At 35.0% G+C, this 25,183-nt stretch overlaps 3 protein-coding genes and 1 pseudogene across 5 annotated transcripts; 3 read left to right on the top strand and 1 right to left on the bottom strand.

Moving 5' to 3' along the window:
* The first annotated feature begins 3,006 nt into the window (after window positions 1-3,006).
* On the top strand, window positions 3,007-8,212 carry LOC124819901 (protein NRT1/ PTR FAMILY 4.6-like). The gene is made up of 5 exons (XM_088108147.1): window positions 3,007-3,141; window positions 3,233-3,341; window positions 3,616-3,833; window positions 6,194-6,625; window positions 6,735-8,212. The coding sequence occupies exons 1-5, from the start codon at window positions 3,139-3,141 to the stop codon at window positions 7,710-7,712; spliced, it is 1,740 nt and encodes a 579-aa protein (XP_087964273.1). The 5' UTR covers window positions 3,007-3,138; the 3' UTR covers window positions 7,713-8,212.
* Window positions 8,213-14,704: 6,492 nt separating this feature from the next.
* On the top strand, window positions 14,705-15,436 carry LOC124827143 (homoserine kinase pseudogene; annotated as a pseudogene).
* Window positions 15,437-16,626: 1,190 nt separating this feature from the next.
* LOC124827141 (glyoxal oxidase-related protein) lies at window positions 16,627-19,286 on the top strand. Its single transcript, XM_047300134.2, has one exon. The coding sequence runs from the start codon at window positions 17,000-17,002 to the stop codon at window positions 18,692-18,694; it is 1,695 nt and encodes a 564-aa protein (XP_047156090.2). The 5' UTR covers window positions 16,627-16,999; the 3' UTR covers window positions 18,695-19,286.
* A 493-nt stretch (window positions 19,287-19,779) lies between these two features.
* On the bottom strand, window positions 19,780-23,967 carry PLPB (PAS/LOV protein B). 3 transcript variants are annotated; one of them, XM_047300137.2, is made up of 7 exons: window positions 23,077-23,967; window positions 22,263-22,470; window positions 22,094-22,158; window positions 21,648-21,727; window positions 21,477-21,532; window positions 21,333-21,396; window positions 19,780-20,188 (listed from the first exon to the last, which is right to left on the bottom strand). In XM_047300137.2, the coding sequence occupies exons 1-7, from the start codon at window positions 23,606-23,608 to the stop codon at window positions 20,036-20,038; spliced, it is 1,158 nt and encodes a 385-aa protein (XP_047156093.2). In that variant the 5' UTR covers window positions 23,609-23,967; the 3' UTR covers window positions 19,780-20,035. The 3 variants fall into 3 exon arrangements, with proteins under 3 accessions (XP_047156093.2, XP_047156092.2, XP_047156094.2); XM_047300136.2 differs by having other exon boundaries at window positions 22,263-22,476; window positions 23,077-23,960; XM_047300138.2 differs by having other exon boundaries at window positions 20,048-20,188; window positions 21,497-21,532; window positions 22,263-22,476; window positions 23,077-23,966.
* Window positions 23,968-25,183: the final 1,216 nt, after the last annotated feature.

The following is a 25,183-nucleotide window of genomic DNA, read 5'->3' as shown; positions in this document are numbered from 1 at the left end:
TAATTACATAAATAGTATCCTCCGTAAATTATGAATGCTGAGCACCTAATTATTACAATATTTTTAATTTATTTAAGTTAATTTAGAGCGTACTAAAATTTTTATTAATGAAATATTTATGATTTTCTACACATCTAAGTTCAGGGTCTTTGGTCAAACAATGTGTTTTATCATATATTGCGATCTTGCCCTCCTTTAGATTTTCAGCGTGAATCTGATACTCCTACTTTTGGTAGGAAGAACACACTATTTCAAACGTGATTATTTTAAAAGAAATTAAAGTATTCAAAGATTACGTCGTATAAAATCAGGTTCCTAATATGAAGCAATCTAACCAAAAAGCTAATTATTTTTCTTTCTAAAATAAGTAGTTTAAAGTCAAAATAATTTCAAATACATAAGAAAAATATAGTTTTTTTTAACGTAAGGCAAATTGAGTCCAGCTCACTTAAATCATAAATTATAAAAATTTGATCGGAGTAGAATGTAACAACAAATAACTTTTTTCGAGGTTTTTTATTTTTGATATTCAATGTCCAATTTAGATTTGACGTTTAATTCAAAGACGTCGATTTGACGTCCGATTCCCTTCCTCAGACATCAATTTTAACGTTAGGTCCCTCTAATTTGTTTTTTCAATATTACCACACCCGAAATATAGGAAACTATTTCAATACATCACAAAATTATATACTATAAGTTTCAAGCACCGAAGATTGGACACTCAATGTCGTCGTCGAGATTCGTGAAGTGCAAACAAAATTTAATTGGTGCAAATGAAATTTAATCGATGCAAACTAAAGTTAATTTGTGTAAAATAAATTAATTGGAAGAAAATCAATCAAACATACCTTGCAGCAGTAATGACGAATGCGAACACGAACGAAACGAAAACACGAAAGAAAGTGAGACTCACATGCTGAGTTTTTAGGGTTTAAAAGGGCATTTGACGTCGGCCCCCTCCACCACCAACATCTAAATGCTAAAAGAATTCATTTTTGTGCTACTTTTGGAGTATTTTCACAGCTTATTAATGTTCGGGGAAGGGATATGACGTCTAGTGTTTGAGAAAGTGACATTTCAATTCTGGTTTTGCAACTTCTAACAGAGGGTTTGACGTTTGGTCTGGGGGGTGGGGGGTCGATGTCTATATCGTAAAAAAGTTAATATTGACACTTAAAATGAGGTATTTTCAGACCTTTCTGACGTCCGTAGAGGGAGAAATCGACGTCTAATTCGAGTTAGACGCATTAGATGTTGGGTGGCCTGTGGCCGATGTCTAAAGACAATAAAACAATGACTTTTCAGTTTTGTATGCAGACTATTTGACATCTGATCCTGGAGAAACCGACATCTATACCTTATTTGACATCTAATCTCAGAAGAATCGACGTCTATAATGATGTTTTATTTACAAAACTATCACTAGTCATTTTTTATGTTGAATTTTTTGTCGTTAGACGTTAAACGCGTGATGCTATTTTTGCATTAGTCATGGTAACATTATTCTTATAAAATGTTTTTAAATCACACAAGTTAGAATAATCTAGCTTACAAAAATGTACATTGATAAATATTTTCGAGCATATAAAACCTTAGGAAGTTTGACACTTAAACGTATGTTTGCTATTCACATGCGAAATGGTAGGTACTAATGTAATAAACCATTGCAGTTATAGAAGTGCTTATGCTTTTTGTAGTGTAAAAGTCCATGTAATTCAAATATTTGTATTTTTTTGCATGTGAACATAAGAAAAAACCCCTAGGAATAATTTGTTTGCTTAATCTCCTTTTAGACTTTTTTTAGATTGGGTGGAAGGGAAAAGGAAATTTCTTTAATTAGTGTGAAGAAGTTTGAGGGTGTCTGAATAGGGAAAAAGTTTATAAAAATGGAATTTCTTAGTACTACTAATTATAAGCTTTATTAGTAAAGTGGTCATGAAAGATAAAGGTGACAAATAGTTCAAATAATGTAAAGTTCTATGTCATAAGTACATAGTGGGTAGGATTGCTTCAATTTTTTTAATCTAAAAGTTAAATTAGTTGTTTGATTTCATCGATTTTTCTCCTATATTGATTCAGTTTTAAAATTTAATTTATGTAAAAATAAAACATTTTTAAAATCAATATATGTGAAAATTGTGACTTCAAATTCTAGAGTACCTCAAAAAGTATGGATGTCATTTTTTTACTTTGCTTTATCGTCGTCTAAAAAATTTCAAACTTTGGATGTTTCCAAATATCCTAAAATATCTCCTTTGCATGTATGAATGTTTGTATTTTCTTTGATTATGTAGTGATGGAGATGGAAGGCATGGGTTAACCTTCTCTATATTTCTAAAATTTTTCTTTTCAGATAGTAATTTTTTTATTTAAACTTTAATTTGTATTTATAAAATTATTTTTATATTAAATTATTTTACAAAATTACTAGTATTTTCATGCATTAACAATTGTAAAAATTTATAACTAATGATATCATTAGCAGTCGTATCTAATTAATAATGATGGTGATGATAATGTTGTTGACGATAATATATTTAGAAATTAAATATATATATATATATATATATATATATATATATATATATATATATGATTCAAAGCTTAGAAATTATAAAATTTGTAAAAGTATATTTTTAATAGAGTGTGCCTGATTTTGATTTTCAAAATATTTTTTTTTGACGATTTATTTTTTGAATTGTATAATTTAAAATTAAGTTATTAATATAGTATAAATTCAAGTTTTTGCATCATTAATAATCATTTACGTAAACACAATATCAGTGAAGATGTATTTTGGTAAACACTTATAGTAGCTTTAATTTATTTATAAGTTTTAATTGATATATAAATTAAGTGTAAAATACGCATTTAAATATAATAGAGAAGCCTTTAACGTATTGACGACTGAGGAGTATAGTTATTATTATTATTATAAAGAAATATAAAGTAGATTTAGCAAGGAATAAGGAAAATGAATGTGAAAGAAGGACTATGGTGAATTTGAATGTCAAAGGTGTAGTGTGTGATGCCCATTATGCCCAACTTGGACTCTTCCCTATAAATCTCTCCCACACTCATCACAACCATCATCTCTCTCTATCTCTCTCTCAGATCCAACTTCAACACACCAACATGGTCACTTCCCTCTCTTTCTCTCTCGCTTTTCACTCTCATAAACATATTCTGTTGCATTAACATAACACACTCCATCAAATTAATTTTGCAGGAACTTGAAGCTCCCCAACTCACCACATGGCAAGGCTATGTGGATTGGAACAACAAACCTGCTCTCAGAGGACGCCATGGAGGCATGCTTGCAGCTTCCTTTGTTCTGGGTCTGTCTCAAAATCTTCTTTTTTTCACTCAATCAAAAATTTCATTCATACCCATTTTTTCCATCATCAAAAGATTACTCGATTCAGAATTTAAAACAGATGTAGACTGGCGTTGTCAGAATCAGAATGTATGGTCGTTTATTAATTTCTTGGGGGCATGGTTTCAGCCTTAATTCTCTTCTTATGTAAAAGACAGAAAGGATAAACATAGAAATGTTCATAATTTATTTGAGACAATTCACTGCTGATTCCGAGGTTGTTGTGTTTGGGACAGTGGCCGAGATATTGGAGAATCTGGCGTTTCTGTCGAATGCTAGCAACTTGGTTTTGTACCTGAAACAGCATATGCACATGTCACCTTCGAAATCTGCTAACAATGTCACCAATTTCATGGGAACTGCCTTCCTTCTTGCCCTCCTTGGTGGTTTCTTATCCGATGCCTTTTTCACCACTTATCGTGTCTACCTGATAAGTGCAGTTATTGAGTTCATGGTAAGCCACTACACTCTTCTCTCATCTTTTCTTCCATGTGATCAGCAACATCACTTTTTGCTTTCTCCATAAGTGCTTCTGTTTCTCTCACTACTCACTCGTTCAACACAAACATGTTGAACAAACTCATCCTTGCTTTTGCACTTATTGTTTTCCCTTTTCCATGTTATGTCGTTCAAAGAAAAAGGAAAATCAAATTTTTTTGTTTGTCTTTTTTTTAATACCCATGATAAATATATAGGAGAGAATATTAATTAATCTCGTAAAAAAAGATGTTTTATTTTTTTTTCTGGGTGACTCAAAGTACACGTGTCCGGCCAAAAGGATGTGACGTGTCTACAGGAATAAGATTGAGTCGTTGCAAAGCTTTGCAACTTGCTTGGTAGGGTTGAATCAAATGGTGCAAAACTAAATTCTCATGGAAGAATTTAAAAACCATGAATGGTGTTAAAAACACTTATCCAACCCTGGATTCTTTTTCTTTCTTTTTTCCTGCATTCCCTCTTCCACTTGGTCTATCGAAACCTTATGATATGATATGAATTTCATTAATGACCACTGAGATACACAAGTCATAGAGCAAGTCAACAATAATTATTACTTTAACAGATTCACAATATTTACATGGTTTATGTCTCTTCTCATTTTATCTCTAGAAGCATAGTAAAATATTATTATATGTGTATATGTTTATAACCTTGAACTTGCAATCTTAGTGGTGGGCAAGGAAGAATTAGATTTGAGAGAAACAAAAAAAAAAAGTAATGTATGAGCATGATGTGCATAAATAATTATATATATTAATTGTTCTTGTGGTCACCATCTAATTTAAATGGGAAGGGCACATAATATGGTTGATAGTGTTCGACGACTTTATGATTTTGGAGTGGAGGAGATAAAATAATGTTGGTGGGGGAGATTTTGTCTTTCTACATACTATGATCTTTTGGTGTTACACGAAGTGAAATCAAAGAGATGCATGATATAGAGAGAAGGCTAAAGAGTGTTTTATTTTAAAAACTATTAATTAAATAAGTAATTTTTATATTGTTTCGATTCTTTGGAAAAGTATCCTTGTAAGCCTATCTTTGATTTATTTAATATAAGAGGACCCACGTATTATTTTTCATGCAACGTATTTAATTTGATCAAATGCCTAGGACCCCTTTGTTTAGTGCATCAACTTTTGTCGTTTTGCCTCCTCAAATCTTGCCCCCAACTATTACGTGTCATCATCACGTTGTACACCTCATCCTCGTCTCTTAATTATTTTTACATTATTTAATATACATAGTGTTTTGTTGGTACCCATGAGAGATAACCTTAAAATCATATATTTTATTTACTAATAATATTATAACGTTTAAATTTTAATGTGTAAATAGAAACATTTTTCATTACGTGCTCACCAAATTTCAACACAACAATTAAGTATCATTTTTACTTCACGCTAACGTTTGAATTGGTCAACAAATTGATCAGAAGAAAAAAATGTTATGGGTGTGAAACATGCTGAGCCTGAATCACAACTTTTTTTAACCTAAAATATCTATTTGTTCAGAGAAAAAATGGATGATATGATGATAGATAAAGTTAGTTTTTCATTGGTGGATCATGTCAAGTTTAGCTAAGTGCCATGTCTGCGTTGGAATGTTTGTGGCAAAAGATATTCATGATGAGCATCTTGTTCTAATGACTATGTTTTATTCTAGAATGTTTTTCTTTTGTAAAATCTGCACGTTCCAGAAGTTGTAAAGGCACTTACAAGGAAGTTGTAGCAAAGTAAGTTTGCGAACCACGTGTGTGGTCGTGGTGATCCATTTGCGCACACACATAAGTTGCTAAAAACGCCAACAAAAAACAGTGATATTTCATGATGAAAATGGTACCAGTGGATCATAACACGTCCTTGTCCTTGTCCGTGCACGGTCCAAGGAACTAGCCACACCTTGTTCTATGTAAGACGTGAGACACTTTTGTGCATAGTATTGGACCATTCTTTTGTTGGTCAAATATTCGAGAAATGGTAGGCACTAGCCACACTTTTTGATCATTGTAGTCGTCCAAAAGCAGCATATGGAGAAATTCTGATTTCTTTTATTGCTTTGCCTTCTTTCTCTGAGCTAATTCCCATGAGCATTTTTGGTACTGGGCTCCACTGCTTGGTATTCTGTTACAGATTTTGGTTGTGTCCATTTGTCACACTTGATATCAACAAAAAAAACAACCTACTATAGATTTGGCAATGAGTCATGAAAAAGTTCATAGATCAGGATACCACTTACAACCTAAAAGTTGGTTCTGCCTTTTATATTAATTGAAAAACATGGTTGGCTAAAGAATGTGTACAATTTGTGCAGGGTCTGATTGTTCTGACCATCCAAGCTCGTGATCCTTCGTTAAAGGCACCAAAGTGTGACAGAGACAGTCGGTGTGAAGAAGTTAATGGTGGGAAAGCAGCAATGTTGTTTGTTGGGCTGTATCTGGTGGCTTTGGGGGTTGGAGGGATCAAAGGGTCACTGCCAGCACACGGTGGTGAGCAATTTGATGAAACCACCCCGTCTGGTCGGAAGCAGAGATCAACTTTCTTCAACTACTTTGTCTTCTGCCTGTCATGCGGTGCCCTCATTGCAGTTACTTTTGTTGTGTGGATTGAAGACAACAAAGGCTGGCAATGGGGTTTTGCAATTTCTACCATTAGCATTTTTGTATCTATCCCAGTTTTTCTTTCTGGTTCCCCTACTTACAAGAACAAGATCCCTTCTGGAAGTCCACTCACAACCATTTTAAAGGTAAGCGTCAATCTCTAATCATTTTAATTTCTTTACAATACCAATGAAAAAGTTTGTACACTGTTAACTGATAAGAAATTATGGTAATTTCTTGTTTTAATTTGAGCAGGTTCTTTTTGCTGCTGTACTGAATAGCTGCACATACAAAAACTCTAGCAGTGCTGTTGTTAACATGGCTTCTAGCCCTTCTAATCCACACTCGGGAAGAATGGAATCAGAACAAGAAACTGTAAAGGCAAACACAACAAATAAAACCCCAACAGGGCAGCTAAAATTTCTCAACAAAGCAGTTACAAACAAGCCAAGGTATTCATCACTAGAATGCAGTGTGGAAGAAGTAGAAGATGTGAAGGTAGTGCTGAAAGTACTACCCATATTTGCTTGTACAATCATTCTTAACTGTTGCCTGGCTCAGTTGTCTACATTCTCTGTTGAACAAGCCGCTTCTATGAACACAAAGCTTGGTTCCCTAAAGGTGCCACCATCTTCATTACCAGTTTTCCCAGTTGTGTTCATCATGATCCTTGCACCAATTTATGACCACATCATCATCCCCTACACAAGGAAAGCCACCAAATCAGAAATGGGGATCACCCACCTCCAAAGGATAGGATTTGGATTAGTACTCTCTATAGTTGCCATGGCAGTGGCTGCTCTTGTTGAAATCAAAAGGAAAAGGGTAGCCACTGAGTCAGGAAAACTTGATGATCCAACGAAACCACTACCTATCTCATTCTTGTGGATTGCCTTTCAGTACCTGTTCCTTGGATCTGCTGATCTTTTCACCTTGGCTGGGTTGTTGGAATATTTCTTCTCAGAAGCACCAATAAGGATGAGATCATTGGCCACATCTCTTTCATGGGCCTCTTTGGCAATGGGGTATTACCTAAGTTCAGTGGTTGTATCTGTTGTAAACAGTGTCACTGGAAATGGCACCCACGAACCATGGCTTTCTGGTGCCAACTTTAACCACTATCACCTGCACAAGTTCTATTGGCTCATGTGTGTGCTAAGTGGCTTGAACTTCCTACATTACCTGTTCTGGGCCACTAGATACAAGTATAGAGGGACAGGGACTACTAATTAATGAAGGAAGCATGGTGGAATTTCCATATATATGAGGATTTCAGTCATCGATCAAATTTTGTCCAAGCCAGTTTTATGTTAGAGTTGTGTTCAACAAGGTGCACAGCATTTACCACAATTCAGATAACATTGGAACACCCTTTATGAATCTATATATATGTTAGCTAATAGAATAGAAACAACACAGAAAAAGAAACAAAAATAATGTTATAGCATATTGTGTAATCATTCTAACTCTCTTTCGTTTGTCAACAGTTAGAACAAAATGGTTCTTTATGACATTGTTGTTTTTATCAGCAGAAGTATTAGAATTGTCTCAACCGAAATTTAAACATTAAGCTTCCTCGACCAATAAAAGGTAAGGATGTTCCAATCCGGATGATAAGTAACAAAGGTTCTCAAGCGAAGAGAGGAGTTGTTAATAATAGTTGATTTTAAGTATTTTTGTGTATGTATTTTAGTGAATAAATCAACTCCTTCACAGTTTTTTATCTTGTTTTATTTTAGTATGTTTTCTAGTTTTCTTGTGTTTTAGTTAGTATATGCTTGTTTTTACCTTTAATCACTTTGTTTGAGTGTATGAAATAAATGATCAGGAAGCAATTATAGTGGAGGAAAACAAGTAAGAACTCAAAGAAACATATTTTGGGACAATAAAAGATCAATTTGAAGCAAATATCCATGTTGGACGCCTTTGGAATCACACAAAAACTTTAATTTTAGAATGTTGTCAAAACTGCTGTCGCTAGGCTACCGCTAGGCAACCGTTGAGCGCTCTGTCACTGGAATTTCTAGCGCTGGGCTACCGCTAGGCGTCAGCTGAGCACTCTACTCTCTGGAATGCTACTGCTGGACTACCGTTGAGCGGTGACGACGCTGATGTGTCAAAATGAGTTATTTAAACATGAGTCTCACGATTTTTTGGGTATTCTCCTCCTCCTACACTTGATCAAAAACTTGTTGGTTGCAAAACCAACGACAAGTGCACCGATTGCAGCAAAACAAGTAATAAATATCGTTCTCTCCCAAGGGACTTGTGCAACACATGACAATTCTTCCTTTTATAACTCAATTAGACATCAAAGTGCACAAAACAAGACACGGAACTCTTTTTGGTATTTTATCAAATAGTTGGTGCAAAAAAATGCCCAAAAAATCACAAGACCCATGTTTAAATAACCCATTTTGACACATCAGCGTCGTCATCGCTCAGCGGCAGCCCAACAGTAGCATTCCAGATAGTAGAGCGCTCAACGGTCGCCCAACAACAACAATTTTAACAACATTCTAAAATTGAAGTTCTTGTGTGATTTCAAAGGCGTCCAACATGAGTATTTGCTTCAAATTGATCTTTTATTGTCCCAAAACATGTTCCCTTGAGTTCTTGCTTGTTTTTCTCCACTAGAATTGCTTCCTATTCATTTATTTCACACACTCAAACAAAGAGATTAGAGGTAAAAACAATCATATACTAACTAAAACACAAGAAATCTAGAAAACACATTAAACTTGAGGATAAAACAAGGTAAAAGCTGTGAAGGAGTTGATTTATTCACCAAAATATTTACACAAAAACACGTAAAATCAACCGTTATCAGTTGTGCAACCAAAAATAGTAATATTATGCATTATATATATAATCTCAATTTAAATAAGTGATGGATAAGTGGGGTTCTCACATAGAATATTAATCATGTTTAGCTTTTATTTAATTATAAAATTAAAATAAATAATAGTGAGTAAAAATAAATTAATACTAGAAAGTATATTAAAATATAAGGGATAATAATAGAAAAAAATTGAATAAGTTATAGACTATTTTCTTCATAATTCTCGTATCAAACCATCTATCATCACATGTATACAATATAAAGCATATTAATAAACGGTTCATACATCATATATCTGTTTTCAATAATTAATCATCATATATACATCCAAAGCATATTATTAATACATTATTAATTCAAGAAATTTACCTATTATAGTACTCAGTACACCCCACGAAGCAAACTTAAACACATTTAAGCACTAAAAACATTAAATCCCGAACAATGTTGAAATCATTTATGCCATAATTAGATGCAAGCTGTAACCATAGCTCTGATACTATATTAGAAAGTGAGTTTTTAAGCCTAACTCAACCCCACAAAACCGGCTTGTAAGGTGAGGTTTGCACCTCACTTATATATTATAATTTGGCCTTATCTCTAGTCGATGTGGGACTTCCAACAGCTTTATCGGATCTTATAGTCACCACAACAAATCCTAGATCATATCCAATCCTTCTTACCAATTTAATTAAGTTTTCACGAGAAGAAAATATTTCATATGTCGTGAAATTATTCATTAGATCTCCCTTGGCAACCTCATTTATAAAAGACAAAAAATCTGACATCATGTTAAAATTTATTTAAGAACAAGGATATTCGTCCATTTAGACTATAATCACCTATAATATAAAATTCATCCCTCAATATCTAATATAATTTATAATGATCGAAAAACAAATAACATTATTTAAATAACATGAACTAATACAATAAATTAAACAATTATAAAAAATCTAATAAACTTAAAAATAAACACCAAAATAATAATACATAAAATACCTAAAAATTCATTCAAATTTTTCATATGAATTTTACATACCAATTTTCTTTAAATAAACTAAAAAAGGTCATACAATTTATTTTATAACAAAATTTTAACAAAAATAAAAACTAATAGAATAAATTAAATCAAATTTTAAAATCAAAAAATATTCTAATAAACTTAAAAATTAAAACACCAAAAAAATAATAATACTTAAAACTACCTAATAATTTTTATAATTTTTTATATCATTTTTAAATAAATTTATATTTTTAATAAATTTAAAACATTCATACAAATAATTTGTATACAAGTTATCTATTTAAATATTTATAAATAATATAATTAAACATTATAAATTAATCTAATAAATTTTTACATTCAAAATAAACAAGCTTTTAAATTTTAAAATAATATAATAAAAGATTTTAAAAAAACAAACTTTTACATTATAAATAATATAATTAAACCTTTTAAAATAATATAACAAATTTTTAAATTATCATATTAAATATTTATAAATAATATAATTAAACATTTTAAAATAATGTAATGAACTTTTACATTATAAAATAATATAATACAATTAAACACTAAAAGTAATATTCACCATATATGGAATTACAAAACAAAAATTTTTTAAATCGTACATAGCATTTCGAAGAGGGGATAAACAAATTTTATCAAAACATACATAGGCTAATGACTTTCGATTAGGGATGGCAACCGGGTCGGGCACAGATAGTGCCTACCCGCAACCCGACTCCGATAAAAAAAAATCTACCCGCTACCCGCACGGATACCCGTTTAAAAAATATCCGCGGATATTTTAAAACTCGCGAATACCCATGAATATCCGCGCATACCCGTAAATATTTAAAAAAAATATATTTTAATAAATTATTAAAATAAAATTTAAATAGAATTACAAAAAATATATAAAATATAATATAAATTAAATTAAATATAAATTTAAATTCAATTTTAATTAAATTAATCTTGTAAGATATAAATTATGTTAATTTTAATTAAATTTAACTTAATAAAATATAAATTAAATTTTTATTTTTATTTTTTACAGGTAGCGGGTATCCGCGGGTACGGATAGTATAATACCCGCACTCGACCCGTTTATAAGCGGATATTAAAATATCCGCTACCCGCGGGTTGCGGATAGTAAATATCCGCGGGTATCAACTATTCGTCGCGGATTTTATCCGCGGACATCCGCGGACGCGAATTTTTTGCCATCCCTACTTTCTATACAAGGAAAATCGAATATACTCTTCCTTTCGGATTTTTATATCCGAATTCATACATTTTTATACTTTTATTTTTATTTTTTCATCAATTTATTTTTAAATTTAATAAATTCATGTAAATTCTTTTTTAACATTAAAAATTATGTAATTAAAGATTTATAAATTCATAAAAATTCATACAAAAATTAAAAAAGTATAAACTAATACAATAATTAAAAAACTAATATAATGAAACATTTAAAAGAAACATTTAAAACATGAATCGGATATATGTTCAGATTTTCATATCTGATTTATGTTTTTGAAGTTTATCGGATATGGACATTTAATGTATCGTATACAAATCCAATAATTTAAAATCATGCACCTCCAAGGAGAATCTTTAAAAAAATACTTCGATGTTGAAGTTGCCACCGCCTCCGGCTACCTCTAACCTCCACAGCCAAGCTGCCTCCAACACCTCCAAACTCCCAAGCTATCTCGAACAACTTCAATAATCAACGAAATACTCTAAAAATATCTTAAAACTTAATGAAAGAGAGTAGGATAACACTTAAGACAGAAGGAAATAGGGTGCTTGGGGTGTAAACACTGAACAAATGTGAATGAAATACTCTAACAATGTCTCAAAACTCAACAAAAAGGAGCAGGAGAACACTAAAGAAAATGGAGTGTAAACACTCAACAAAGAAATGAATGAGGTGTAAGTCTTCGAAACAATATATTCAATATTGAAAAATGTTTCATTTAATGCACACACAAAATTTCCCAACAAATCAATTTTAATGCATAATCATCTCTATTAATTAGATTAATTAGAGATTATTTATACAAAGTTAATCCTTTTGGAGGTCCTTATTTATGCAGAATTGTCTCAAATAGGTCCTCGTATTATTTTCTATCCCAAGTAGGTCCATTTTTCTGTAAAATTGAGTCAATTTTGACCTTGCCGTTAAATTCAGTGGACGACATTAAAATTTGTGTGTCTTGGCTTGCTGATTGCGCAATATTTAATGACGTGGCACAATGTGGTGGAATTTATTTTATTTTAAATTTAAAAAAATCCCTATTTCAAACAAATTATATTAAGTGTGAGCTTTTCTCTCTTCCTCCTCCTTCGTTCTTCCGGTCGCCAACCCGTAACCACATTCGTCAAAGCGTTTGCTCCCGCCACCGTCGCCAATTGTTAACTCTCTATTTTTTTTCCATTTTTCTGTGTTTAAAAAGTATTTTTAGTTTCTTTTAGTTTCTAATTTTCTAGAATTAGGTTAGTTTTAGGATTTTAGTTTAAATTTGTAGTTTTGTAAAATTGTAGTCAAAAATAGGTTTTTAGGAGTATTTTTCTAAAATTCTTTCAATAAAAATGTTTTTATTTTAATTAGGTTTTTATTTCATATTTTGTTTCTTCTTATTTTCATTTTAACCATTTAATTCATTTTTTTAGGATTTGGATCTGATTGGACTTGGAAAGCTAGCAGGAACCTTGGACTGTATTGAGCTGAAGAAGAATTTGAGCTAAAATAGATTGGGTTGGTGCTGCTGATTAGGGCCGAATAAAAATGGCCCAAGAACAACTTAAAGAGAAATGCTCCCTCCACCTCCACTCAATACTCCCTGCACCTCCCCATGACCAAATTGTCCTGCAGTAAATTTTCACCAACAACATTAACCTACTTTCATTAATTATTGCTCTCCTCTCCTCTAAAACAAATGCACCCCCACACACCAGGAACCTCTGCACACAGAAATCATTCATGTGTTTCTTCTTCTTCTTCGCGAGCTAGATTGTAGTGGTGGGGTAAGTCTGTGTGGTGTGAGTCGGTGTGGTGGTGGGCTGTGCTAGAACGTTGCAAGTGGGGCTGGCAAGGAACCGCGGTGGTGGGCTGTGCTGGAACGTTTGCGGTGGTGGTTACCGGAGCAGCAGGAGGAGCTTCGTCTCAAGTGCGCAATGCCAATCCTTCAACGAATGTGATGATCCGTCGACGGATCATCACATCCGTTGAAGGATTGCATAACTTTAAGTGTTTTAGGTGTTTTTTTATTTTAGTATTATTGATTTTGTATATTTGTTTTGTTATTTTTTAATTTATTTGTGGTGGTGGGAACGTTGCAAGTGGGGCTGGTACGATGTCAATCCTTCAACGGATGTGATGATCCATCGACGGATATCAACATCCGCTGAAGGGGTAACGGATGTCAACATCCATTCCCCCTTCAACGGATGTTAATTCTTTTCTTTACAATGCAATTTCATTTACTTTGATTTTCTCTGTTTCATGTACATTTTATGATTCTGAATTTGATTCAACGGAGTTTAATTGCTTTCTTAGTTCAATTACAGCTTTCAATTTCTTTCTGATAACATATGGATTAGGTTCGATTTAATTTTTGGTGCTGATTTACTTTCTCTACAAGTTTAGATTCTGCATTTTGATTATTGTTGTGATTGCACTTATGTTTTGGATTTTGATACTAGTATTTTGTTGTTTCGCTTTAAGTTAGATGCGTTGTATAGCTTTTAAATTGCTACTGTCATGTGTCCGTGATTTAATTCCAATTTCCATGCTTGTATGTCTTTTATCTTTAGCATTTTACTTGCATTCATTTCTCATTTTAGTTTAGGTTTTGTTCTGTTATACATATATTCCATACTTTAGCTTAGGTTTCAGTCTTTAATTTCTTTCTTGCATTTTATTTTCTTATTTTGTTTAAGGAGATTTCAATTTTTAATTATTTTCTTTTAAAATTCAATTTTCTTTTTCCCACTTAATAAATAGTAAGTAAAATAAAAGGATTTAACTCTACATTTTTAAACTAAATTTTTCCAAGTCTGTGGATTGATCCTTGGTTATTCCTATACGTCATTAGTGGGCAAACTGAGTCCCTATACTTCATTAGTGGGCAAACTGAGTTTGTTATATTTTTGTGCGACTGAAAAGCAGTTTAACACCAATCTCGGTCCTAGCTTCGACTTCCTAGGTTGTGTCATCAACGGGATGGGGCAATTGTCTTCGTCAGGGTCGACCCACAGGTTCACCTAGACGAGATATGCATCTCCGACATCACCGGCCATGCTCCCGACAAGCTTAACAAAAACCCTCTATGGAACTACGCTAACATCTCCACCATCGAAGTCATGAAAATGCTCTACATTTGATACGTCGGCCTCTCGCTCTCCCTATAGAAGGGCCTGCCTTTGGGAAGCGGTTTGGGATCGAGCACTGCCAACGGCGCCGCTGCGGCCATGGCGGTGAACGAGATGTTTGGGAAGAGATTGAGCGTGGAGGATCTTGTTGTGGCATCGTTGAAATCGGAAGAGAAGGTTTCGGGGTATCACGCGGACGACGTGACCCCATCGATCATGGGGCGTTTCGTGCTGATTCAAAGCTATGAGCCGCTGCAGTTGATAGAGCTAAAGTTTCCCACGAAGAAGGAGTTGTATTTTGTGCTAGTGAGTCCTAAATTCAAAGCCCCGACGAAGAAGATGCACACAACGCTCCCCGGTGAGATTGAGATGGCACACCACGTTTGGAATTGTAGTCAGGTTGGCGCTTTGGTGGCGGCGGTGTTGAAGGGTGACATGGTTGGTTTGGGGAAGGCTTTGTCCTCTAACAAGATCGTTGAGCCCCGGCGTGGCCCCTTAATTCCCGGCATGGAGGCTCTTAAGAAGGTTGCCCTTTAGGCTGGGGCCTTTGGCTGTACCATTAGTGGCGCTGGCCTCAACGCCGTTGTCGTCATTGATGATGAGCCCACCGGACATGCCATTGCGCAACACATGATTCACGCCTTTCTTAGCCACGACAATTTGAAGGTTTCTACAAAAGTCTTGCAGCTCGATCGCCTTGGTGCTAGACGCATTTTAGATTGACTTCTATCTCACTGCCTTCCTTTCCTATGGTACCTTCTCTTCTCTTCCCTCCTCCACTGTTTGATCACCCCAATAACATTTCTTATCTCACATACATATTTCATCATTGCTTTTGTTATTCTCTGACACCACCATTTTACCATAATGCTTCTCGTATCCTTTTGCATTTTTTGACTACTACCTTGCACAAGTGTTCAGTCATGCCCAGTAAACCCTCCCATCTTTATTCCCTTCCAACACTCACACACACCCACAATCTTACTCATATTCGTCTTTCTCTTTTTGTTTTTTTATTTTATTTTATCCGACCACTGTTAGTTCGACGGAGAAATTATTTGGCGACCAGAAGAGCAAAGAAGAAGGAAGAGAAAAAAACTTTGGGAGCTACTAGATTCCATAGCACCGGAGAAAGAGTTAGAGGTAACAAAATTCAAACATGACACTTGATATAATTTGTTTGGAATTGAGATTTTATTTAAAACTTAAAATAAAATAAATTCCACCACACTGGTCATGTCATTAAAATTTGCGTAATAAACAAGTTAAGAAACACAATTTTACAGAAAATAATACAAGAATCTAACTGAGATGATTGTGCATAGAAACTTTTGAAATAATTAAACCTTATAAAAATGAAAAATACAATAAAAAAGAGTTGGAGATACATGTGGAAAAAAGCCCATGAATCTTAAAACCCAATTATCAATTACGATGAAACTAAATATGTAATCTTTTCGCACCGTATCATTAATAGACCATAGATATCGACTTTTGCATCATCCGGTCTAGGGAGTCGTGTTTCAACTATATGTAAGTTGTAGATCATATGTCTGGTTTGGTAGGACCAATAGTTATTTAGTTATATAGAGTACAAAATCAATTCGATGACATCGTGCTTCATAATTACTGAGGAATTCCCTGTTGTGCAAGCTGAGTTTCTATTCAAATTAGACAAAACTGATCCATGCTACTCAATGTAGTTAATCAGAGGTCTAACCTCCACAGTCAATCTTTCCAATTAAAGTGTTTCAATTGCTGGCCCCATTCACTCACACTCCCTGCAATCAATTGTTTTTCAGATATGAAAACAAATAATATGTAGTGATTAATGTATGCCAAATTGTTTAAAATATATAGAAAATGCTCAAAATACAAAAGCTAGACGCTAAACCAAGTTCAGTTTCTGAAATTATATGTTAGAATTAAGTTTTGTGAATGGAATAGAATAATTAATATCAATTACACATTATTTTAAGAAATCATTAATAACACGTAAGAACGATTCATCATTTAGGCAAAAGCACAAATTTTCCGAGTGTCCTCCTGAAACCGTGGTAGGCTTGGGCCCCGGACGAACTGATCGTGCCATTGTTGCATGTTTTCTTTCTTCATCACTCACAACAAACTAGATATCCACAATAAATTCATCTGCAATTCATACATGTAATTCTGCACCCTATCATGACAAGAGAAACACCATTGAAAAGAAATTAGAAAGAGAAACAACTCACCACAAAACTAGTAAAAGTACACTGCACACAGCACCATATCCCAACACTTACCATGGCTTTCAAGATCAAGAAGCTTCCATCTTTCTTTCTTATTCTTGTTCAAAGCATGTTCTTTGAGGTCGTAATTAGCATTGAAAATGGTACAACCACCAAAGGAGGTCACTGGGTGGAGCTGCAGCGCAGCATAGGCATCTCCGCCATGCACATGCAAGTAATGTACGACAACAAGGTCGTAATCTTCGACCGCACCGACTTCGGCCCCTCCAACATCTCCCTCTCCCACCATCGCTGCCGCTTCAACCCCCACGACCTCGCCCTCAAGCTTGACTGCACCGCCCACTCCATCCTCTACGACCTCTCCCACAACACCCTCCGCCCCCTCACCCTCCGCACCGACGCCTGGTGCTCCTCCGGGGCTCTCACCCCCGACGGCTCCCTCCTCCAGACTGGCGGTTTCAACGACGGCTACACCACCCTCCGCTCCTTCACCCCCTGCCCCCAACACAATACCTGCGACTGGCGCGAACTTCGCAACCACAGCCTCTCGAACAGCCGCTGGTACTCCTCCAACCAAATCCTTCCCTCGGGGAAAATCATCGTCGTGGGTGGCCGCAACTCCTTCACCTACGAATTCGTCCCCAAAAACGACGTCGCCTCCTCGTCGTTCCACTACCTTCCCTTCTTGAAACACACGCGTGACCCCAACCGCGGCGAGGAGAACAATCTTTACCCCTTCTTGCACCTCTTACCAGACGGAAACCTCTTCATCTTCGCCAACCGCAACTCCATCCTCTTCAACTTCACCACCAACAAAGTCCTCCGCAACTTCCCCACCATCCCCGGCCAAGAAAAAAGAAACTACCCCAGCACAGCCTCCTCCGTTCTCCTCCCGTTAAACCTCACGGGTCTCAACAAAACGCGTTTGCCCGACGCCGAAATTATGATATGCGGCGGGGCCTACCCAGGCGCGTTTAGCTTGGCCAACACGTTGAAGATCTTTCTAGAAGCTTCCCGAACGTGCGGGAGGTTGAGAGTGACGGATTCGAACCCTGTGTGGGTCATGGAAACAATGCCCACGCCGAGGGTTATGCCTGACATGGTTCTGCTTCCCAATGGGAATGTCATTATCTTGAACGGTGCAATGAATGGTACCGCCGGGTGGGAGAACGCGGCCAACCCGGTTTTGCATCCGGTTTTGTATAGACCCGGTTTGGTTGACCAGTTTCCGAGGTTTCAGTTACTGGCGCCGGCGAGTACTCCGAGGATGTATCACTCGTCCGCTGTGCTGGTACCAGATGGCAGGGTTTTAGTGGGCGGGAGCAACCCGCATAGGGTTTATGATTTTCGGGCAAACCCGTACCCGACGGAGTTGAGTTTGGATGCGTATTACCCGGAGTATTTGGGGACAGAGTTTGACTCAATGCGTCCCTCGATAGTCGCTGTTGAGGCTACGAACAATACGGCGTCGTATGGAAAGGTGTTTGCGGTGAATTTTTTGGTACGGGAGTACCGTGTGGGAGGGGTGGGAGTGACGCTGGTGGCGCCGTCATTTACGACGCACTCGTTCGCGATGAACCAGAGGTTGCTTTTGCTGGAGGTGGTAGGGGTTGAGCAGGTGGCGCCGTCAGGGTACAGAGTGGTGGCGCGTGCGCCCCCCTCGCTGGCTGTGGCGCCACCTGGGTTCTACATGCTTTTTATCGTGCACGCTGGAGTTCCGAGCGGTGCGGTTTGGGTTCAGGTGAAATGAAAATGGTTTAGACAGAAAGAAAGTGTTTGAGGAAACTGAATTACTCATTTTTCCTTTGTTCATGCATGTGGGTATGGGGTGGAGAGTGTTTGAGCTTTTGACTTTTGACCATTATTCTTTTACATCTTTTAATTCCCATTTCATCTTACCTTGGGAATTTTCTATTCTATTTAACATATCCATTACTTTTGGTTAATCTTATCTCATCACTCACTTTATTTTTTTTGTTTTTATTTTTTTTTTAGGTTAGGGATTAATGGTCTGATGATTAAGTCAATTCCTAATTCTTAACTCAATCAACCACAAGATGTCCAATCAAAAGACTAACAGCAGGCGTTAGTCAACCTTATCAACCATACGAATTTATGAAGAATGATTTGCTCTCACTTCTTTATGAGAAAAGTGTTCATTTACTCTCTTTTTTACGATAAAAAAAGCCCTGTACTCACAAATAATAATATATTTATTTTTAATTAAATAATACTCCATTCCTATTCATATTTTTAAAGCTTTTAAACAAAAAAAAAAGTTAAATGTATTTCTTTTATTTTAGCTAAATAATTATATAATTTCTCACTTTGTCACTTTTCATTTCATATTACAATATATATTAATGCAAATCAATCAAATTTTAAGTGAAAAAATAAGAATATATTTGACAAGAGTAATTCATGTTTGCATTAAATTTTACAAATAATGGATTAATAAAAATAAAATATTAAAAAATCTGAGCATTAGAAGGACGAAATTAAAGTGGTCCTTAATAATATCCTATTGAAGTATTCTAATTCTAACTATGTAAAGCAGTAATAAGCTAAGTTATTCATTCATTAATTGTAGTATTTTAGAAAAAGAAGAGAGAGAACAAAATAAAGTTTAATGTTCTAATACTTGGATACAGATTGCAATTCATCTTCCAGTCTGTTATAAAAACTATCATTGATCTTAATCTACGAATTGCAATAAATGCCTAGTATAAATATATGAAGGCATTCATTGCTTAATTAAAGTCTGAATACATACATATATACATATTATGTATATATCAGTAACTACAGAGTTGTATATTATAGAGAAGGAGAAGGTGAAATTAGTGCAAGTAAATTTTTATTGCTAAATTACGGTAAATAAAGTTCTTTTCAAAGCAGTAGGCGGAAATAGAATACATTTTATTTATAGACTTGGAAAGCAGAATGTTTTCTTACAATATATGGATTGTTTTTTTCTCTTCACAATTAATTTTTTAGCTTCTTTCTATCATCTCAACGATCCCTGGTTGAGATTGACCATTTGTCCCCAATGGATGAATATTGTAAGGAACGAACTCACAAGATCCTTGTGCTACGACTTTGAAGATCCCGCACTCATTGATAAACTCCTCACTGCAACCTTCACTACACCAACCACACTAAGCTGCCTTTTCTCTGGACTCAAACACTGGCTATCGTCGTTTTTATTGCTGTCTTCTATTTGAACTCCCACAAAGTATGCAACCTGAACAACAGCATCGATCACTCTAATTAGTAGGGCTTCAATTTAGCTTGTATGGAAGCATGATAAACTGGGTAACAAATCATCAGATTCAAGACACATAAATGTGAAAGACCATCACATGATGTATACACACTTGAAACCCATCTATGAAGGATCACGTCTTTCCCAAAGTGCCCGTAATGGATGTTCATCCCTGACTAACTTAACTCAGCAAAAACCCATAAGAATACATAATGATTTGCATCAATATGAAAACAAATTCAGCCAACTGACTTACGATTATTGATAACTCAAATCACGGAGGCAAGAGAAGGCTAGAATCAGGATTTTTCATTACTTCAACCACAGAAAGAAAATGAGAATGTGGGAACATCAAGGTACCAATCAAACAGGCAAACAAAAGACCAAGTGTTTGCATGTTAAATTGTAACCAGACAATACCATACCAGGGACTATCAAAGTTATCCTAAATAACCACGTCAGAATTGTGAATATTATTAAGCCATCATCTACAATTTCAGCTACTACTATTCACCACAACACTTTAGCAGCAAATGATACATCCATCAAATTATCTGCTGATACATCACCCAAACTTACACAATAATTACAGTCGTGCAATCTCCAATGAAGCAATTTTGTATACATTGTAAAATTTTGCAAATCAGTTTACTGACTTCATTTCTTGAATTATTTTTTTTTTCAATTTTGGGGGAGCGGCGGAGACGAGTAACAAGAGGTAAAAGCAAACAAAATAGGAAAAGTTTTATCACAATATGAACCATTTCTTCCTTAATGAAAGTTTTTCCAGTGCAACAAACCACTTATTATGCACAACGACTGACAAATTTCAGAGTTCATAATCATATAATACGTTAACAAACAACCACAAAAAATTCATAATTTTAAATATAGTTACACATTAGGACCTGACTGATTATAATATTTAAAAAATGGTACCGTTCAAAGCAGGAAAAATAGTAGCTGTCATCTATTTACCAATATCAAGACCATATTCATGTTTGGTTGAGTTAAAATTCTCTCCTGTCTCCAATTAGACTTAGAAAAACAAATGACTGACAGAAATTAGAAAACGGATGTTTAAGATTTGTAGCTCAGTTAAGGAATACTTTGCCAAGATTACCTTGCCAGAAGCATCACGAACGGGTGAGATGTGAAGAAAATTCCAAAATGAACTTTCGTCCTTCCTGCCAGTGTCCAAAATATTAGTATATTCAATAAATAAACTTCACAGCTTTGGCAGCAGAATCAAAAGTGAAGTATTAACCTGTAATTCAAAATACGTACTGTGCATGGTTGTTCAGCTTTAATGCTTTCCTTTATCTGTAAACAACAAGAAAAAGGCATAATCCCAAAGTTAATTTCCATTAGTCCGAGACTCCAAGTTGCCAAATTAGGAAGACATCATTTAAAAACTATGGCAAGAAAATCATACTACCAGATATAAAGTAGAGGTATCAGTATCTGTTCCACCTAAAAACCTACAGTTGCGACCCAAAACTTCACTTCTTTCATAACCTATTCAGGTAATGGAATAATTAAAACATAAGTAAATTTCAGCTATTGGTTTTATATCCTTACATCAGATCCCAGCATTAAGCTGTAAATAAGCGTGAGGCTTTCGTTATGGTGGATAAATTTTTCAATAAGTAGCATAAGAAAAAAAAAAGAAAAGATAAATGAATCAAGCTTCTTCAATCAACTTATGCACATCAGTTGTTGGAAAAAGTTAGATGAGAGCACTTCTATAAAAGGTGGAATCCATAAGTTGATTTTAACTAAAAGAAAAGTGTAATTCATTTGCCTTATTTTTTTCCTTATAAGTACTTGTTGAAAAGTTTATCAAAACAAAACTCAATTTGTGCAAGGAAATAGTTTTAGAACCTGTCAATTTCAAGAAGGCATCACTAGCATAAACAATAGGCATGTCCGATAAATGAGGATTTGTTCTGCAAGGAAACTCAAAACCATATAAACAACAAATTAAGGATCTGCAAAAAGGATAAAGCTCTTGGTAAAGTAATACCAAAACTAGACATTTCCAATAACTCACAATACAAAGCTTTGTTTGATTCTACCAAGAGAAATAATCAAGGATGTGCTTAAAAGACCCACGTCAGGAATGCTGCACCTCTTCCTACACACAAATCTGCCAGTTGCTTCACTAAAATGGGTTAGCACAGAGAAGATATTGTCCATGGCAGTGGCGGCACTTCGCATCTCCTCATCACTCGCCACACACGGATCTTCCCTCTCCAATTCTGCATCTGACAAAGCTAATAAATCAGTATAAACCAAACCACTAGCACAATTTCGAGACCACATGAGGCTACCACATTAATTCTGCATCAAATGTAAAATGCATTTAACTTCTTCTGTTCAGCAAGTAGAAGTATGAATAAAGAAAAGGATGCAAGATTTAGAACTAGCAGAAAACTTAAATCCAGTTCTCCTTGTGATTTTGATCTTTTTATTCAATGTTTTACTTAATCAATTTATGATGACTTTTTTTTGTAAACATTTTTAAATCCATTGAAGATGCAACTATTTTCCCTAAAAACACAACATCAAAAAGGGTATTCATGGTTTTCAGAATACAGGTTAAAATTTATTGCCAGAATTCTAATCATGAGTTCCATTCCATATCCGCGATTGATATAATAAAAGTATATTTTAGATAGATTAAGAAGATTAAACTACAATCCTAACTAAAAAAACACGAACAGAAGCACACATATCTGTGTTTTGTCCTGAAATCATTTTTAATTGTGCGCAACCAACACTTCTCAGAGTTGGTGAAGCAATATTTAACACAAAGCTCTCAACTGAAAAGGAAAATGGCAAAATGCAAAAACAAACAAACCAACCAATGACATCACGTTCCAACACTTGCTCCACGGAACACACGCGACCAAGCTCCGATAACGAATCAGTGCACACTTCCTTCCGACAGCACCCGAAGCCGAAATCCCTGACGCCGGAGCCGTCCTTTTTATGAAGCGGGACCTGAACAGCGACGAAATGAACGACGGCGCCGCCGTCGGCGCTGAACACGGGACAGACGCGGAATAGCATCCAAAACGGCGTGCCGTCCTTACGGTAGTTGAGCAAAACGACCTGCTCGGTGCGCTCCTCTCGGACGGCCTCGCGGATTTCCATGACGGACCTCCGGGAAGTGCCCGGGCCCTGGAAGATGGCGGCGGTCTGGCCGAGGACCTCGCAGCGCGCGTAGCCCGTGAGCTTGAGGAAGCCCGGGCTTGCGAAAACGATAGGGTGGCCCGGGATGTGGGGGTCAGTGATGGTGAAGCTGTCAGGCAATTCGTCGAGCGAGTGGCGAGCGTGGGAGGTGTAACGTTGGTCGAAGGATCTCTGGATTTGGGCACACAGGTCCATCGGCATCGGCGGTGGTTCTAGAACCTTCGATGACTCCTCTTCTTCTTACAGTTTTTCCCAATCCCATGTGAACTACCGCTGCTGGTTCTTCTTCTTCCGCAGGTGCTACCAGCGTGCCGATTGTGAAGACATGAAAACGACAGCGTTTTGAGAGCGAGAAGGGCAGAGAAATTATTGCTTAGCTCTAAGGAAAGCAAAAGATGAAGAAGAAGAATATCTGAGAAAAGTTGTGGTGGAATTGAAGGGTAGCCATTAACTGGTGTTTGTGTGAGGAGAAATTATTGGATGGAAAACGAAAGGGGAATTATGTGTGATCAAATCAAACGCAGAGTATCACCACTACCACAAGACGAAGCAACTGAGGGAGTAACCAACCGTAACCGCAGTCACACATAATTCTATTTTTTTATTATTATTATTTTCTTATATATATAATTTAAATATTCTTTTACAACTCTATCATTTCTCTTTTCTTAAAATTATTTTAATTTTTTCTAACAAAACCGCCATAGGAGTTGGTTAATTATTGACAGTAAAGTGCAAGATATTTTTGAATATGGCACGATTTCATTTTTCTGGTCAAGTAAATGGAAACTTGTACAACACAAAGAAGGAGTGAAGCTGCAACCATACGTTTAGATCTTGGAGGATGAAAAAAAGAAGCTTTGATTTTTTTTTTTGTAATTTTTTGAAACCATGGATGTGGTTTTAGCTACAATTTTGAATTTTAGCTGAAAGGGAAATAGGAAGTTTCAATTTTGACCAAGAAAAAAGGAAGTGAGAAATGGACGCTGGGTTGATTCTTATCCAATCCACGTCATTTCTCGGTGTGCATGTTTTAATTTGTTTGTTCACGTGTCAGTGTTGATTCAGAGTCATTTATATTCCTGTGGGATACTGTTATGTATGGTATTAAACAGTTTAATATAAATAATTAACTAATTAATAATAAGGTCTTAACCTGAGATTAAACATCCACCTTACCACGTGTTTGCATTAGTTGAACTGCAATCAATGGACAAAAAGTAATATTTTTTAATTTATAAATCAAAATTGAATTCGATTTGACCATTTTAAGGTGGATTGGGAGTGACTCTATTTTTGTATTTTTTTAGTATATTTTTATTATAATTATTTTTTATTTTTATCATAGATTTATACTTTAATTTTTCTTTTTATGTTTTAATGATATTTAAATAGTTATTTTATTTGTTTATTTATTATATAAATTAATAATGTGATTTTACTTGATAAAATAATTTTTTAGATATAATTAATTTTATTTTAAATAACTGAAAATTTTAATTATAATTTTATAAGCAGGTGGATTAAATCATCTATTTTAATTATATAATAATAATAATATAGTTATTATGTGAAGTAAATTTAACTTAATTTATAATAAAAAAATTGGTATAAGTATTCAGTTTAATGTTTCCAAAATATAATAGGGTCGTTGGATGACTTAGAAAATAAATAAAAATTCTAATTAAGAAAACAATGAAAATAACTCTACTTAGTTCAAAATAATATATATATATATATATATATATATATATATATATATATATATTAAATATT

This window comes from Vigna umbellata, chromosome 3 (assembly GCF_029865625.1).
Source record: "Vigna umbellata cultivar VRB3 chromosome 3, Vumbellata_1.0, whole genome shotgun sequence".
NCBI lineage: Eukaryota > Viridiplantae > Streptophyta > Magnoliopsida > Fabales > Fabaceae > Vigna > Vigna umbellata.
The sequence above is the reverse complement of the archived record's forward strand: the minus strand, read 5'-3'. Positions and strand labels throughout refer to the sequence as shown.

Bases quoted from the DNA above. Each gene is read 5' to 3' on its own strand.
- LOC124819901 (XM_088108147.1), top strand. The intron at 3,342-3,615 runs GTCTGTCTCAAA...TGTTTGGGACAG, and splicing joins TGCAGCTTCCTTTGTTCTGG to TGGCCGAGATATTGGAGAAT. The intron at 6,626-6,734 runs GTAAGCGTCAAT...TAATTTGAGCAG, and splicing joins CACTCACAACCATTTTAAAG to GTTCTTTTTGCTGCTGTACT.
- LOC124827141 (XM_047300134.2), top strand. From the start codon at position 17,000: ATGGCTTTCAAGATCAAGAAGCTTCCATCTTTCTTTCTTATTCTTGTT.
- PLPB (XM_047300136.2), bottom strand. From the start codon at position 23,608: ATGCCGATGGACCTGTGTGCCCAAATCCAGAGATCCTTCGACCAACGT. The intron at 21,533-21,647 runs GTAGTATGATTT...TGTTGTTTACAG, and splicing joins ATACCTCTACTTTATATCTG to ATAAAGGAAAGCATTAAAGC. The intron at 21,397-21,476 runs GTTAATACTTCA...GGACACTGGCAG, and splicing joins GTACGTATTTTGAATTACAG to GAAGGACGAAAGTTCATTTT.